The following is an 18,269-nucleotide window of genomic DNA, read 5'->3' as shown; positions in this document are numbered from 1 at the left end:
CGACATCACCAGGGTCATCGCGGCTGATCTTATAGCGCAATGCACCGCATACCGGGCAAGCGTTCAAATCCTCGTACTAACTGCGGTAGAGGATGCAATCATTAGGGCATGCATGTATCTTCTGCACCTCTAACCCTAGAGGGCAGACAGCCTTCTTTGCTTCGTACGTACTCTCGGGCAATTCGTTGTCCTTTGAAAGCATACCCTCTATCATTACCAGCAACTTTCCAAATCCCTTGTCAGATACACCATTCTCTGCCTTCCATTGCAGCAATTCCAGTGTGGTGCCTAGCTTTTTCTTGTCACCTACGCAATTCGGGTACAACAATTTTTTGTGATCCTCTAACATGCGCTGCAACTTCTTCTTCTCCAAATCACTTGCGCAGTTTCTCTTTGCATCGGCAATGGCCCGACCTAGATCATCAACGGGCTCATCTGATGCCTCTTCTTCAGCTTCTTCCCGCATTGCCAGCTCAGCTTCTTCCCGCATTACCGGCTCAGCTTCTTCCCCCATTGTTGTATCATCGTATTCAGGGAACCCATGGCCAAGATAGCTGTCGTCGTCCTCTTCTTCTTCATTGTCTTCCATCATAACCCCTCTTTCTCCGTGCTTGGTCCAAACATTATAGTGGGGCACGAAACCGGACTTAAACAGGTGGACGTGAATGGTTCTTGACTTAGAGTAATTTAGACCATTCTTACAGACAGCACATGGACAAGGCATAAAACCATCCGCCCGCTTGTTTGCCTCAGCCGCAAGCAGAAAAGTTTGCATGCCATTAATGAACTCGGGAGAGCATCGGTCATCGTACATCCATTGTCGGATCATCTTCAATACACAGCACCAAAAACACCAAATTAATACAAGTTCATACATAAAGTTCATACAACACTTAAATGCAACAAACAAATAACTCTCTAGCTAAAGCATTTAAATGCAACAACAAATGCGATCAAGATCGCAAGTAAGGTAACAATTGATCCAACAGCATAATGATACCAAGCCTCACTATCGATGGCATATTTTCTAATCTTTCTAATCTTCAAGCGCATTTTCTCCATCTTGATCTTGTGATCATCGAAGACATCGGCAACATGTAACTCCAATTCCATCTTCTCCCCCTCAATTCTTTTCAATTTTTCTTTCAAATACTCGTTTTCTCTTTCAACTAAATTTAACCTCTCGACAATAGGGTCGGTTGGAATTTCCGGTTCACATACCTCCTAGAAAAAATATCTATGTCAACTTGATGGGCATAATTTGTCATAAACACGAAATGCAACTAGTTTTAAAAGAGAATATATATACCACATCCGAATCATAACAAGGACGAGAGCCGACGGGGACGGATATCAAAACCATGGCACTATGTATAACAAACAACGTACGGGTAAGATAATTATACGAGTAACTATATATCCAAATCACACAAACATCAATTTTTATATAAAATTTCATGAACAAGAGGCTCACCACAAGGTGGTGCCGGCGACGGGACGGTGCGGGCGATCGACGGTGGTTACGGCGGAGATTTTGAAGGCACTAAGTAAACCACACCTACATATGCAAACTAAGTGTTATTTTGACCTCAATTTGCATATAAATCAAATACTACCACATATAATTCCTCCCAAATTACTAAACTCATAAATTAAACACTATATAAAGCATTGCAAGAGCTAATCTAGCAATGAGAGATGAAAGGACAAAGTTGCTAACCTTTGTGATCATTTGAATCGATGGGGACCTTCAAATCTTGACAAATTTTGGGCAAAATGTGTGATGAGCTCGAGAGGAAGAGGGGAAGAACAGAGAGGGAGGGGAAAGGGGAAGAACAGAGCGAGCTCGGGTGGACGAAGGGTTTATGTAGGACGACCTTTAGTACCGGTTCGTGACACGAACCGGTACTAAAGGTGCTGGAGGGGCCCCAGACTGGCAACATCCTGCCACCACTCTCATTAGTACCGGTTCGTGGCACGAACCGGTGCTAAAGGTTCGCCATGAACCGGTACTAATGAGAGCGGCCCGGCTAGCTGTTGGAACCGGCACTAATGGACACATTAGTGCCGGCTCAAATTCAAACCGGCACTAATGTGCTTCACATTTGACCCTTTTTCTACTAGTGTCATAGGATAGCTTACAATACTAAGTTCTAGAGCATATTTAGCTAATCTAACTCGCTCAAAAAAAAAGAAGCTAATCTAACAGAATCATGATTACTTCTCCTCTCTTCATGCACAAAGGTAAATTACACTTTAGCTTGCTCTGTGATCTCCAATATAATACTGAAATCGCATGGGTATCTCCTGTTCTTTAATGCAGAAAGCTGACTCTAAAGCGGAATAATTTGCAAACACTAATTAAGATTATTCTTAACATTAAGTAGCATACAATCAAGCGAGTGGTGCCTTCCATCGGTTTTTTCAAATTCCTTTGTACTTTTCAAAATATTATGCACATAGTTTTTTAGTTCCTTTTTACATTTTAAATATTTATGATTTTTTTAAATCACGGACATTTTTTAATATCCAAGATTTAAAAATAAAATCCGACAACATTTTTTGTAATACATGTACATTTTAAATCTTGAGAACATCTCTTTAAATCTGTGCACATTTTCTGATTTTACCGATATTTTACAAATTCTTGAACGTTGCCTGGTTTGGCATCCATTACGAATTTACGATCCACATGAACAAACCGATGAATATTCAATTTCTTGTCGACCATACATTAAAAATGGATGGATTCAAAGGATCTATGCATATGGATGTACCTTACTGACAACTCAAGGTTTCTTCACGACCTAATCATCAGATACCGCAGCCGCGCCGACGTTAAGGACCAGGTGCAGCACACGATTACTCGTAGTATGATTCAAGGAATGTGTCTGCGCATACGTAAATATAGGCCCTCAAGCCATGGCACGGCTGCACGGCCAGGCACATTTGCACGCTAGCTGCTTCATTCACCAATCAGGGTGGCCTTGCAACGTACGAAAGAATCAACCGCATGTGAAGACTATATAAACAAACGATCGTGAGATTATGAGCACCACATCACCACACAACCATCAGCGACAAATCAATATAGACCGTACTCATCAGCTTGCGCGCTCCAGTTTTCGGATCAGCTACATATATCATAAGTTGTGAAGTTTCGAGGGCAACCATAGATATGGCTCGAGCTCGAGTTGTTGCAGTGGTGCTGCTGGCGGTCGGCAGTTTGCTGCTGTCTGCGGCTGCGGACACCGCAACTGCGCCATCCCCGCAACCGTTCGTCTGGCAGAAGGCGCATGCAACGTTCTATGGTGGTGCTGATGCCTCTGACACAATGGGTAATCAGTCAAGTCACGCCACTATATCTATCTAGTGCGTGCATGCCTGCTTCATCTTTTTCTTCTGTCTATTAACAGTTGCAATGTGTATTATATATTGCAGGTGGCGCATGCGGGTACGGCAACCTCTTCGCTGAAGGTTACGGGACGCGTACGGCGGCTCTGAGCACCGTGTTGTTCAATGACGGCGCCGCGTGCGGGCAGTGCTACAAGATAGCATGCGACCGCAAGCGCGCGGACCCATTGTTTTGCAAGCCCGGTGTGACGGTCACCGTCACGGCCACGAACTTTTGCCCGCCCAACGATGCCCTCCCCAATGACAACGGCGGCTGGTGCAACACGCCAAGGCCGCACTTCGACATGGCCCAGCCGGCCTGGGAGAAGATTGGTGTTTATAAAGGTGGCATCATCCCCGTCATGTACCAAAGGTATATATGCGCTTCTTATTAGTTTAAAAATTAGTCTAGAGTCACCGGAGGCACATGACATTAACTTTTTCTATACCACTGCCATACACATGCAGAGTTCCGTGCGTGAAGCGGGGTGGTGTGAGGTTCAGAATCAATGGTCACGATTACTTCAATCTTGTGCTTGTGAGCAATGTTGCTGCAGCAGGCTCGATCAAATCCATGGATGTCAAGAGCTCTGACTCTGAAGACTGGATGCCAATGGCACGCAATTGGGGTGCTAACTGGCACTCGCTGGCGAACCTCACCGGAAAGATGCTCTCCTTCAGACTAACCAACACAGATGGACATACGCTTGTGTTCAATAACGTTGTGCCAAAGGGATGGACCTTTGGGCAATCATTTGTTAGCAAATTGCAATTCTAGCGAGCAATGTCTGTCGACCAATTATTTACCAGGGCAAGTGATGGATTTGTAATAATTATGTTGCATAAAATGCAAGTTATGGCGCTTAATGTTTGTGCTGACTGTAGCACTGATCTAATTTTACCATTCAATTTGTTCATACTCACGGTGCAATTCCTATGGTGTATATATACAAGTTCCAGTTCATTAGATCGATTGCGTATTCTTTAAATTCACTTATATGATGCATTATGTAAATAGATTCTTTCATTCTGTTCCTATGTATGGTAAAACGCTAACATATAAGCATATAAAATATCCATGCAGAAAACAGAAATTATGTATTCCTTTTGAATGTATATATAGATCTTTGATGCACTATATAACTATTTCAAGGGGAATAGATTGGAACAGAAGTCATGAGGAGAGAGAAAGTGGTCGCTTATCTTGGACAGTTTAAGAGAAGTAAAAGTTGAATATGCAAAGTATTGATGTAAAAGTCCTCCTGTCATCTCCTGTTTTGAACCTATTTGATTATAATTCTAATCCAACCCTCCATTTCCAACAGAAGAACTTTGTCAGTATCATATGCAGAAAAAATTCAGTTTATATAATAGACCGATCGAGCTAATTGCCTACTACTCTCCAAAGAGGCTCACACCCCACTTTATAGAAAAAACAAAACCAAAGTACATGGCCAAACAACACAAGGTAGTGGGGTGGCCCCTTACAAAGCAGATTCTGAGATAACTAGATAACATAAAGGCACGTGACTACGTTGCTGAAAAATAACACCGGTAGGCCAGCATACAACACCACAACACCCTAAGAGACCGAAGCTCCACGAGCTGCTGAGTATGAGACGGACGAGGGTCTTCACCCGGAATCGTGACAGGGAGAGCAGAACCACAACGTCGTCCTCAAGAGGAGAGTGGCACCCGCGGGCATCACCACCGTCGGCACCAAAGCAATGAGCTTTCACCCGACAGCTTACTGGTGACACCACGCGTTAGAAAGGACCACCGCGACAGGCACAAGCTCCAGATCCGGTTCTGAACGACGACACTACCAAAGCAGAGCGCTAGCCCGAACCATGCGCCGCTACACCCCTTGCCACCCACACGACCAAAAGGTGTACTTGGGAATTCGGCGTTGGACGTCGACGGCTCGACCTCAACCTACATGAGGATCAGTGGCACTAGACGCGTCAAACGTGGTTAATGAGCCATTCTCAGTACAGTTCTCTCCTGAATATGGAAGACGGGCGAAAAATGTTCCAAGAGCTGAGGACAACAGAGCTGTTATACTAGACTTACAGGTTGTTTTGTCAGGGACTGGCGTGTTCTCTTTCCCACTAATTTCCCTCCCATTGATCTTCATTGTCCCCCTCTCTCCATAAGGATATATAGCTACCGAATGAAGGATGTCCAACACAAGAGTCTACTTTTTGGTGAGGGAAAACTCTTGTGAGTTTTATACATTAACTGCGATGTTCATAGGACAACTTACATATCAATCAAGCCGAACATGGCTTGCAACACTAAGTTCTAGAGCATACTTGGCTAATTTATCTGAATCATGATTACTTCTCCCTTCCTGTTTTTTCATGCACAAAGCTGACTCTAAACAGGACCCATTTGCCAACATTAATTTGTACATATTCGGGTCTGTCTAGGGCATATCTAGATGTGCCCTAGTTATTGCACATCTAAATGACTCAATCAAATATGAACAGAAAAAAGGAAAGAAAAAAATACATTCACGAATCTCCAAGTAAAATCAACGATATATGACTTAGATGAGCAATAATTAGGGCACATGCCGATGTGCTTTAGCAAAACCGTATTCTTAACACTAAGTAGCATGCAATCAAGCGAGCGGTGCCTTCCATTGGTTCTTTGAAATTCCTTGTTATACTTTTTAAACATTTATGCACATAGTTTATTAATTCCTTTTGACTTTGAAATATTTATTAGTTTTTTTTAAATTCATTAACATTTCTTAAATTCTGAGTTTTTTTAGAAAAAATCGAACAAAATTTTTGTAATACATGCACATTTTTTTTTATCTTCAGAGCATCTCTTTAAATCCTTGCACATTTTTCAAATGTACAGATATCTTAAAAATTCTTGAACATTACCTGGTTTAGCCTCGATAACAATCCATCAAACTGAATATTTCTTGACAACCATAAATTAAAATGGACGGATTCAAAGATTCTATGCATGGATGTACCTTACTGACAAGTCAAGGTTTCTTCACGACCTGGTCCTCAAATGCCACCGATCGATGTGCGCCGCCGACGTTCAGGACCAGGTGAAGTACATGATCACTCGTAGTATGATTCAAGGAACGTGTCTGCGCGTACATACATACAGTATATCTCTGGATTGGCCCTCAAGCCATGGCTGTGGACACCACAAATATGCCGTCCCCACAACCATATTTGTCTGGCAGAAGGCGCAAGCGACGTTCTCTACGGCGGCACTGACGCCTCCGACACAATGGGTAATCATTCAACAGCCACACAACTACATATATATTGTGTGTGCATGCCCGCTTCATCTTGTTCTTCTGTCTATTAAACCTTGCGATGTATATTATATATTGCAGGCGGCGCGTGCGTGTATGGCAACCTCTTCTCTCAAGGATACGGGACACGCACGGTGGCTTTGAGCACCGTGCTATTCAACCACCGGCGCCGCGTGCGGGCAGTGCTACAAGATTGCATGTGATCGCAAGCGCGCGGACCCGTTGTTTTGTAAGCCCGGCATGACGGTGACCGTGACGGCCACTAACATCTGCCCACCGAACGACGCCCTCCCCAATGATAATGGAGGCTGGTGCAACACGCCAAGGCCGCACTTCGACATGGCCCAGCCGGCCTCGGGGAAAATCGGTGTTAAAGGTGGCATCATCCCAGCCGCCCCCTCTTATAAGTTCATAAACTAGTCCAGTGTCACGGGAGTCACATAAAATTAACTCTTGCTATGCCACTGCCATAAACATGCAGGGTTCCGTGCGTGAAGCAGGGCGGCGTGAGGTTTAAAATCAATGGTCATGATTACTTCAATCTTGTGCTTGTGAGCAATGTTGCTGCAGCAGGCTCGATCAAGAACATGGATGTCAAAGAGCAATGATTCTGAAGACTGTATTCCTATGGCACGAAATTGGGGTGCTAACTGGCACTCGTTGGCGAACCTTAGCGGAAAGATGCTCTCCTCCAGACTAACCAACACTGATGGACACACGCTTGTGTGGAACGACATTGTGCCAAAGGAGTGGACCTTTGGGCAATCACTTGTTAGCAAATTGCATTTCTAGCAAGCAATGTCTGCCGAACAATTAATTTACCACGGCAAGTGATTGATTTGTAATAATTAGTTGCATAAAGTGCAAGTTATGGTGCTTAATGTGTGTCTGCTGCTTGTAGCACTGACGTTGCCACCGATGCCGCCGCAAGGACCCATCCTCACCAACGATCCCTGCATGCATGCGTACGTACGGTTACTAGAATCACCCAGATCGAATTCCCCACGCTTTTGGCGCGCGTCTTACCATTGATCCCTTGCCACTACCGGGGATCTTCTTCTTCCCGACGTGATCACCGGCGATGGTGACGGTGACGCTGGCCCGCGAGGACGGCAGAACCTTGGGCAAAACAAGCTCGTAGCTGCAGTCACCCGGGGGACCTTGCTGCAGGAGCACGGCCTGCGGCTCCACGGCTGTTGATGATCCAGCGCACGTCTTCTGGTGCTCCGCCTTCTCGTGGTAGAGCATCTTGGCGGCGGCGCAGCCGTGTGGGCAGGAGACACGGATGGATTGCAGGATGCGCTCTAGGGCCAAGCAGCGGCCGTAGCTCGTCGGGATGAAGCAGCGGCTGAAGCCCGAGTTGACGAAGCACGACACGCACTTGTCCTTGTCCGGGAGGTCGCTGTGGCAGGTCGAGCAAACGACGTGGCCTGCCGCGCACTGTGCGGACGTGGCCAATTGTGCGAGTTAGAGAGATCTTCTAGCTATGAATGATAGGCACCGACAATTTGCTGCAAGCAGAGGTACATTACATACCTGGAACACAGGAGGTTCGAGGGGACGAAGACATTTGGGGCAATTCAGAGTCACCGGATCGACGTCCACAGTGATCACCGCGGTGCGCGGCCCGGCATCTCTGCTTTGACGATCATCGTCTCGGATGTGGCGTTCTTTTCCATGATATGCCTGTTTCGATCTTGCAGTGGAGTGGCCACCGTGCTTTGCGTGCGAGAGAGTTGATGGGATGAAGGTTAGGGGAGGCCAATCGAATATGTAGTTATGGTGATGTGGGTTGAAGATGAGAGGCTCTTGCTTCTTTCGTCTTCCACGTGCGACATTAGTGCTGCATGGACATTGGCAGCAGCATTTCCACCAAAGAGGCCGCTGTGATTTGTTTTCCTCCTCGATTCCAGAAATAAATAAAGGGACGTGGGAGGTGTGTACTGTGTAAATACATGAGACTGGTTAGGTTGGGTTATCATAGCAAATAATCGTCTATATTTTTTAACGAACCCTGATTTTGCACTTGATGGCGAAATTTACACATAAATAAATGAGGTGATGGATGAACTTAGACGGTCTGATAATTTTTCATTTATTTTTTGCAGCAAAAACTTCCGTTCTATTCATCATCTGTCATGACAGCACAAAGAAAAATAGAAGTAACAAAAATTGCATCCAAGTTTGAAGAGCCAATGCAGGCCGGGGATGCCCAAACCGTATCCCAGGCCGCTGCAGAGTTGCCTCCATTTGTTTGTGTCTTTCCACACCACAGAAAGCCCCTGCATATCTTCATCATAGCCGCAATCGTTTTTGGTGGCAGATCGAGAGCTAGCATCACATGAGTCAGGATCGCACACAGCACTGGCTGGGTGAGAATTAGCTGTACAATTTTGGGCAGAGTTGCAGCCCGCCAATTGGGTAAGGAAGACGACAGTTGGTCCACCAGATGCTGAAACACTGCTGCGAGCTGCTTCCTTAATGTCAACGGTAGCCCAAGGTATCTACACGGGAAGCTTCTAATGGGACAGTGCAGAATAGTTGTCACCATTGCCATTGCATCCTCAGAGCAGTAGCGAATGGGAAAGGCCAAGCTTTTGTACGCATTTAATTGAAGTTCAGATGCCATGCCGTATGGATCCAATACTTGTGCACATGTGTGCAGTTCCACTTCTAATGACTTGAGGAAAACCATTATGTCGTCCGCAAACATGGACACCCATTGCTTCGGTCCTGAGCGTGCCAATGGAGATAGTAGTCCGTGGGATGTAGCTAGGTCGAATAGCCGCTTAAGAGGTTCCATGCAAAGAATGAACAGTGTCGGGGACAGGGGATCTCTGTGTCTCAGTCCGCGGCAGTTGAGATTCTTCTTTCCTGGTGCTCCATTAACCCAGGGTCGGTCCTGAGATTTCAGGGGCCCGGGGCAAACTAAAAATTGGGGGCCCTTAATATATATACACTCATTGTAATATACGTATATCCATGTATATATATTTTTCTCAAAAAATGTATATATAAATTATTACCAGTAACACTTAAATGCATCCAAAATTAATATGTGTATCAAATAATTTATGCATATTACCTTAAATTCTTCTAACATTCCTCGATGCAAAGTCACATATGATGAGGTCGATGTCAATCCCATCCAATAATTTCTCCTCGATGCATAATGTAGCCAAACCATTTAACCTCTCTTGAGTCATTGTTGACCTCAAATAATTCTTCAATAATTCAACTTCGAAAAGATTCTTTCGGGCCATGCGACCGTCACAAGCACAGCAAATAAGATGTGATAGACAATGAAGATATTAGGATACCAATCAAGTTCTCTGACATACCTGAAAATCTCCATAGCAGACATTACGTCATCTGGCAAAGTGAATCTCATAATCATCAATTCAGAAATAAGATTGTATACCTCAACATCAAATGAACCATTCCCGCAAAAAAAACATCAAATGAACCATTAACAGAGAAAGTTTCTGCTGCAACATTCTTCAAGTTCATTGTCACTTAATGACATCAGGGTGCCCGAGCTCAATAAAAATCCGAATATATCTTTAAACACCATGAGTTATCTGAATCTATCATTCAAATAAGTGATCTCCATATATATCAATCAAAACGTTAAAATATTTCCTCTTACCGGAGGACGTCATAATAACACACACAATGCTGAAAACAAAACCATTTGTTCTATCAATTATTGAACAGTGCCGGCTATGCATCAAAGGATTTTTTTTGTATCAATATTATATGAATATACCTCAATACCTGACGGAGTGATGATCAAACTTCAGTGCATGTGCGTATACAATACACAGGGGTCTGCACAGCGCCTAGAGTCTGCATAAGATTGAGAAGAAAATAGTTGAGCAAATGCCAAACAGGGCCCGGAATTGAAATCAGCGGCGAATATACACAAATTAGGAAGGAAATTACCAGAGGGTTGGGGGCGGCGAGGCGCCCAGGCGGGAGTGCGTGCGTGCATGCATGGCGGCGTCGGCTGCCAGCAGCTAGGCTGGGACCTGGAATCGTTGCGTGACTCTGCCTGATGGAATTGTTGAACAGAATAGGAAGGAAATCGCCCATGCAGCTAATTGATCGCTCTTTTTTTTATGTGAAAGGAAATTCCGCTGATCGCTCGCTATCAAACACTCAATCGCTGGGATCGGAAGATCGAGCTGCCGCTCCCTGGAGCGCGTCTGCCTAGTATGAGCCATAGGCCTATAGCCAACTATCGGGGCCCCCCTGGATTTTGGGGGCCCGGGGCGGCCGCCCCCCCCTGCCCCTCCCCAGGGCCGGCCCTGCATTAACCATGATCAGAGTTGACGATCTTGCTGGCAGCCCACAAATCCACGACCCCCACTTACTTCCAAAGCCCAAACGATGAAGAACTTCAAGGAGGAATGGCCATTATACGGAGTCGAAGGCCTTTGTAATATCTAGCTTAAGTAGAAAGGCTATCTCCTTCATCGCGTGAATCGTCGTGCCATGCATTGGACGAGCATGAAATTATCATGCAGTGACCGTCCCTTCACAGACGCATTCTCGTGGATCCCCACAACCCTTGGGAGCTCTTCCGCCAACCTTGTTGATAGGACCATGTCAAATATTTTGATCGCGCCATGCACTAGGCTCACAGGCCTAAAATCCCGGAACTCGACCGCCCCATCCTTCTTAGGCAGCAAAGAGATGATTGCTCTATTGATTGTCGGCATCTGCCATATGTCAATGGTAAAATAGCTTGAAAGCATGCATGAAGTCCACTTTGATTATATGCCAGCAAACGGCATAGAATCTGCCGGTAAAGCCATCCGGTCCCGTCGCTTTATCTTTGGGCATGTCCTTGATCCCCTTCTCCACCTCGTCCACTGAGAACGGTGCATCTAGATGCGCAAGATTGAACGTAAGAATCCCAAGCGCCTCCATGTTGATTGTGTGCGCATGTTCCGGAGCCAAGCCAAATATGTTATCATAGTATGTGTCCACTGCCTCCTCAATTTTTTCCTGGCTTGAGAGGATGCTCCCCTCATGCTGCAAAGTGGTCAGTGTATTCTTCCTATAGCGGTGCTTGGCGTGGCTATGGAAGAACTTCGTGTTAGCATCACCGCATAAACAATACTACCGGCATTTTGACCCCATTTTTAACCCGACCCCTGCGTCGCAAGCCCTTGGCGACACGGGGGAGATCGTGTCGCCGCGCCCTAGGCCACCTTGCCCCGATCTCTCCTTCCCGCCGCCGCCCGAGTTCACGTCGGCGAAGCCCGGGCTATGGGTTGTGACTGCGGCGGCGGGGACTTCTCCCTCGCTCGCGATGGTGTCTCCATCTGGCATCGGCGACATGGTCACTCCGGTGATTCGGCGCCGCGGTGCGGCGGGATCCCGGCGGCGGATGTGGCGGCGGTGAAAGCGGCAGCATGGCCTCCCGCGGCAGAGGCGCCCCTGTGGCGGTGGCCTGAACCTCGGATATCGCTGGGCCCAAATGGGCTTAGGTGGGTCGACCCCTGCATTGACAGCCCCTGGCGACACATGGGAAATCATGCAGCCGCGCCCTAGGCCTCCTTGCCCGATCTCTCCCTCCCGCCGCCGCCCGAGTTTACGCCGGCGAAGCCCGGGCAGTGGGTTGTGAAGGAGGCGGCGGTGTCTTGTCCCTCGCTCGTGGTGGTGTCTCCATCTGGCATCGGCGACATGGACACTCCAGCGATACGGCGGCGCGGTGCGGCGGGATCCCGGTGGCGGATGTGGCGGCAGCAGGACAACGGCAGCGCGGCCTCCCACGGCGGAGGCGCACCTGTGGCGGTGGCCTGAACCTCGGATCTCGCCGGCCCCAGATGGGCTTAGGCGGGTAGACGGATCTAGTGCACGGCGGCAGGCTGGCGCGATGGGCCTGACGTAACCGACTGTTGTGGCACCACAGTGCTGCTGTGCTGGCACCATGGTGGTGCCGTGGCCAGTCAGGCGGTGGCTGGGTCCTTTTGGTCCGGTCCCTGGCGTAGAAGGTGGCGATCCATGCACAAAAAACTGGATGGAGTTTTTCGAACAGATCTGGGTGAAAACCTGCTCTCAGCTAGATGCCAGGACTGGCGATGGTGGCGCTCTTCAGTGTCGCTCCATTCTTGGAGGCATCGCCGTGGAGAAGTTCTAGCCAACATCTGCTACATCCGAGGGAAACCCTAGATCATTAGATTGGAAAATGGCGGCGCTCTTGTGTCGTTTCCCTCTAGGGGCGTCGTTCTTGGAGGTGTGCACAGGCTCGAGGGACGATTGAACCGCAACTTTGGTGGAGCGGTGTTTCATCCTACACATTGATGATGACGGATCTCGACGGTGTGGCGCAGTGCAGATTTGGCGTCCGGTGTGCGGGGATGGACTTGCGCAGGAGGACGACGCTGTCTGGCGTCGTGGTGGCGTCGATGGGAGAGAGGCCTGACACGGTCGATGCATCAGTTTCCGCTCTAAAGATGGATCGATGGAAGACGGTGGTGTCAAGCCTTGCAAGGTGCGCATGTGGTGCCCGTTGTGAGTGCGCCGGACCGGTGTGTACCTAGTCCCGGTATGTGGCTAGGCTGGGGCATTCGATGTTAGATGTTAGGCTTTGGTGCGATGTCTATTTGGTATTAGGCTCAGACATTCGGCACCCCTTCATCAAAGGGATAGGAGTAGCAACAGGTGTTGACTGAATGGTGGCTTCAGGAGTATTACTTTGTAAGGTCTTTATGAATAATTAATAAAATGGTTGCATGCATGTTAGGGCTGCTGTCCACGGGTGGAGGCTGGCTCGTTTTAGTCACACCTCGACTACACGAGGAGGCCAAGACCAGCTTATAAGGAAGAGTATGCCTCCACCTTTCAGTCCGGCCTTTTGGCATGGAGTGGGCTCTCCGCTGAATGCTGGCCCATGGCCAAGTCAAGTAGCCTATGACCTTCATAGCAATCGCTATTTGCATTTTGATATTACCTATCCACGGATCACTCCAACTTTGTAGCCTCTTTGCCGCTGCCCTTGGTTTGGCATCTTGCACGACGTACGGGTACCCTCCGCCGGCACTCCATTCCAAACCTCCTCCATGGTTTCAGGAAAGCCCAATGTGCAGTGCTGCTCACATATGCAAGAGTTTTGCGATGGAGTCAACCAGGGGCTAGCAGCAGTTTTATCTAGATCGAAGCGACAGACCCCTCATGCACAGAAAAAGCGAACGCGCCAAATAAGAGTCCTGGTTACCAACCCAAGGCGTAGCTCTCGCCTGGCCAAGGGCACGGGACGGGGATCAGCAGCATCAAAGCAGCAGGCGGTGTTAATCCGCAAGTTGTGCCTGGCACATGAAGGCGAGGTTATTTCGGGCGAAATCGTGCAGGCCTACATGGAGTTGTTCGTGCGCCCCTTGTCCGACTCGCACATTGCAGCCATCCTAGCGCTATTCGGCTGTGGCCATTCCATCCTTGCGATGATTGAGCATACAGGGGAGGTTGAGGAAAATAGAGGAAAATATATCACATATTTTGCATGTCATTAAGAGTTGTTTGATAGTACTAGTAGTACATGATTAAAATAGTATGGTGCCCCCGCAACAGTTTGCCAGTTAAAATAGATGATGAAATCACCAAGAGAAGAACCAGATGTCTGGCCGATGCGTACAGATTGTTCAAATACAACGGTGCATACAAAGTTTGGTCACGACTCTCGTCCTAATTTGTTCATGCAGAAGGATCGAGAGGCTAGAGCAATGATTATGAGTACATCTTGACGTAGGTGCCAAGTGCGTTAACATATGAATTTGAACGCCCATGGAAGCCGATTATCTTTCCGCCCGCTGCAAGGAGCTCGAAGGCAGCACCCTGCTTCTCCCCATAAGGTCCAAAAGTGCGCCGGTTGCCGACAAAAGTGAGTGATTTCACAATGAGCCCGTGACCGGAATAGTCTACGTGCCCTTCCACGCCGGTGAGGTACTCGTCCGCCTCCAAACAAATCTAGTAGGCATACAAAACAACAAGATGAATCATCTTCATTATTGCGTACGTGCAAGTTTACCAGCTGTTACAAATATAAGATTATCTGAAAAAAGACGACAAAAAAATGTACTGTAGGATATATACCTCTGAGGGTTCTCCTGCAGGGGAACCCCACTGCTCGGTCTCCTCCTCCCGGCCGTCCCGGTCGTACGACACCGACATGGCGTCCAACACATCGCTACGGTGCCACACAACCAGCTTAACGATATGGCAAACGCCGCGCACGTCCATGTCTTTCTCGTTGCCACCGCAGCCGCCGAAAGGGCCTATCTTCACAATCCCTCGTGGGAGGATGCCGGAGTCAGTTATGCTGATGGGGCACGTCTTCTCGTGTTCATCCTACTCGTGGTAGAGCATCTTCCCGGCAGTGCACACATAGAAAGCGTTGGGGCAGGCAACACGGACGGATCGCAGGACGCGCTCGAGGGGCAAGCAGCGGCTGTACCGCGTGGGAATGGAGCAGCGGGTGTAGCCGGTTTTGATGAAGCACGAAGCGCATTTGTCCTTGTCCGAGAGGCTGTCGTGGCACGTCGAGCACAAGACATGCCCAGCTGCGCACTGCACCGGCCGCACGTTATAGATTCAAACAAGAGATCTTTCTTGAGACTAACATTATTAGTCCACTTGTAGCATGGACTAGTTAGTACCTGGAACACCGGAGATACGAGGGGGCGAAGGCATCCGGGGCAATCGAGAGCCTCCGAGTCGACAGTCGACGACGATCACCTTGGGGGCGGCAGAGCTGCTGCCGCCGTGAAGCTGCTGCTCCGGTTCGGCGATTGTCTTCTCCATCTGGCGATACAAGACTGGGGTATGGCTCTGGGTGGCAGGTCACATGGGAAGATGGAGCACATATATATAGGCTCCAGCTTCTTGTTGCAGGTTGTACCAAGCCACCAACCCATACATGCATACCGCAATGCACTAATGGCATGCAGCTCACAGTCGGCGAGGCGCCTTGCTCCTTTTCGAGAAAATCACATTTATCATCAAGTTTGATATCCGGCATCTACTGCAAGCAGTGAACTTTCGTAGTACAAGTACTCCGGGCCAACTTACAAAATTCAAATTTAAACATGTAAAAATATTCTGAAAACAAATCATGGCTGTTTACAACACATATGTCGACAACCGCTAAAAAATTCAGAATGGTAGCATTTGAAACGTTTACATTTCAATTTTGTAGGTTGGTAGCATGGTAGCATTTGAAACGTTTACATTTCAATTTTGTAGGTTGGTAGCATGGTAGCATTTGAAGATTGGTATCACCTGATATTTTCTTAGGCACTCCTTGCAAACTTCCAGGGCCGGCCCTAGCATCTCGGAGGCCCTAGTGCAAAGATGGTACAATGGGCCCTACGGTCACACCTTACGTCTTCATGTTCGCTTCGCTGATGCACGTCGTAGCCGCAAGTCCGTTCAAACTATCCGTATGACACAACAGTAATTTTAAACAAATATTTTATGATCTATCTAGAAGTAGCAATTTGAAATTCGAACAAAAACACAAACACCTTCCATACAAGAACAGTAGAGAAATGTCACAAGATAAATCCTAGCAACATCTAATCGTCATCGTCATGTGGTAATGTGGTGATGGTCGATCATCTTTAACATGAAACAATTACTTGTGTGAGAATTTCATGCAAGAGAATCATCACATAATTCGCAATAAACAAGAAAAGAAGGACAATCCATAGGATGAACAATTTACCTGTGGACCGGTGCTGGTGTCAACGCCTTAGCGGCAAGCCGAATGTGGTGCATCTTCAGCTCGTCGCCGGTGCCAAGGAGGTCACCACGAGGGCCTTGTCGCCGTGGGTACTTACAGAAGAACCTATCTACTATTCGATCTACTACTAGTATAAAACTCACTGGAAAATAAATTAAGGAGATGATATAACTGAAAATCTATTCATGAGCGTCGCTTGGGGCCCAACTCCTGGGAACTTGGTGCAATTAATTGGGAGAGGGAGAAGATTGGACGGGAAGAAGAACAAACCGGCGGCGCTGTCTCACACAAAACGAAACAATTAGGATTAATTCTCATGGCTGGCTCCACCGTCCTTAATGGGCTGCGAGTGCTACCTTAGTTTATTTTTTCCCTTCAAATGTATCAATACATGTGCACAGAGAGTATGGTGGGCCCCTGGACATGCTGGGCCCTAGGCGGCTGCACTCCTCGCCATGGCTTAGGGCCGGCCCTGCAAACTTTTGTCTATACAGCATGTAGTGGCACCAATCTGTACATCTCTACTTTTATAAAAAAACAGAGTTGGTGATGATGGTATGCTTGCCATCCTGCAATATAGGCCGTCCGATTTATATCTGACGGATAGGAAGAAAACTATGTCAATTTGGCAAAAAGATACTCATATCTGTCTATACGGCATGTAGTGGCATTAATCTGTTCATCCTTTTCTCTCACAAGATAAACTACTCGTATACGATGTTCTGTGCAACGCACGGGCATCTTGCTAGTTATTTAAAAGTTTGAGTGAAAAGCAAACTGTGGGAATGCAACGTTGTTGTGTCAATCGAAAACAAAGAAGTTATTTTCGGATAATAGTCGAAACAATTTAGCTATATGCCAGGTGCTTGAAAAGAGATTTTTTTTTTGTCAGTCATTTTTTGTCCGTTCATTTCTGCTTTCAGATTCGTACTTCCTTTTTCCTTCCTGTTTTGGGGCTCGTTCTTTTTACTGGGTATATATTTGGGTCAGTCAATTCATTAATGGGCTAAAGCCCATTACCACTGTGACTCAGCCCTCCCCTCTATCCGATTATTTTTAATGTTTTTGTGTGTTTTTGCTTTTGTTCATTCTTTTCCTTTATTAGTCCGCTTGTGTGGGTATTTTGGGGATGTTGGGTGAGTGTAAATGTATATTCGCAAATAATACAAAATATATGTGAAAATTGCACTGCTATGTGATTAATCTTTGCATACTATATAAAATATAATTTCAGTGAAAAAGTCATGTGCTTTTATTATTACTTATTTTTTTTAAAGTAAAATAACATGCCACTAATTCATTGTTCCTTATAAAACTTCATTGTTTTGATATTTTATCTAGTTATTATTTTATTTCCTTTCTTCTTGAAAGCTAATGCCAATGCCAATAATTCATTCATCCTTAGTAACATTTTTTTTGCAAAAAAACCATTGTTATATGCTTATTCTTGCATATTTTTTAAAGAGCATATTTTTGTGTATATTGTGTGGAAATTTTATCATTGCTTATTTTAGAATTTGTTTTTCATTTTATTTCTTCTTAAAGAGTAATACCAATGCCACTGATCATTCTTCCGTAGAAAACCTTCTTATTTTGATCTTGTTTTACCTTTTTTCACTTTTCTTTTTTTCTTAAAGGGTAATACCAAAACAACTAATTTATTTTTTTAGAAAAGTTCATTAATTTGAATTGGTACTTATTTCATTTTCTTCTTCTTTAATCATAATAACAATGCTACTTCTTTGGTTCTACAATTTGCCAACATAATAATACTAATAAATAAATAATTAGCATAGGATGTCACGTCCGTGCGGATTCTTAATTTCACATAAGCAGGTG

General features: G+C 46.4%; 1 protein-coding gene and 1 pseudogene across 1 annotated transcript; both read left to right on the top strand.

Moving 5' to 3' along the window:
• Nucleotides 1-3,071: 3,071 nt before the first annotated feature.
• On the top strand, nucleotides 3,072-4,360 carry LOC125547658 (expansin-A24-like). Its single transcript, XM_048711468.1, has 3 exons — nucleotides 3,072-3,338; nucleotides 3,442-3,766; nucleotides 3,862-4,360. The coding sequence occupies exons 1-3, from the start codon at nucleotides 3,179-3,181 to the stop codon at nucleotides 4,169-4,171; spliced, it is 795 nt and encodes a 264-aa protein (XP_048567425.1). The 5' UTR covers nucleotides 3,072-3,178; the 3' UTR covers nucleotides 4,172-4,360.
• A 2,079-nt stretch (nucleotides 4,361-6,439) lies between these two features.
• On the top strand, nucleotides 6,440-7,474 carry LOC125546500 (annotated as a pseudogene).
• Nucleotides 7,475-18,269: the final 10,795 nt, after the last annotated feature.

This window comes from Triticum urartu, chromosome 3 (assembly GCF_003073215.2).
Source record: "Triticum urartu cultivar G1812 chromosome 3, Tu2.1, whole genome shotgun sequence".
Lineage (NCBI taxonomy): Eukaryota > Viridiplantae > Streptophyta > Magnoliopsida > Poales > Poaceae > Triticum > Triticum urartu.
This window is presented reverse-complemented; position numbering and strand designations above follow the sequence as displayed.

Coding starts and splice junctions, on each gene's coding strand:
- LOC125547658 (XM_048711468.1), top strand. CDS start 3,179: ATGGCTCGAGCTCGAGTTGTTGCAGTGGTGCTGCTGGCGGTCGGCAGT. Junction 3,339..3,441: donor TGATGCCTCTGACACAATGG/GTAATCAGTCAA, acceptor TATATATTGCAG/GTGGCGCATGCGGGTACGGC. Junction 3,767..3,861: donor ATCCCCGTCATGTACCAAAG/GTATATATGCGC, acceptor ATACACATGCAG/AGTTCCGTGCGTGAAGCGGG.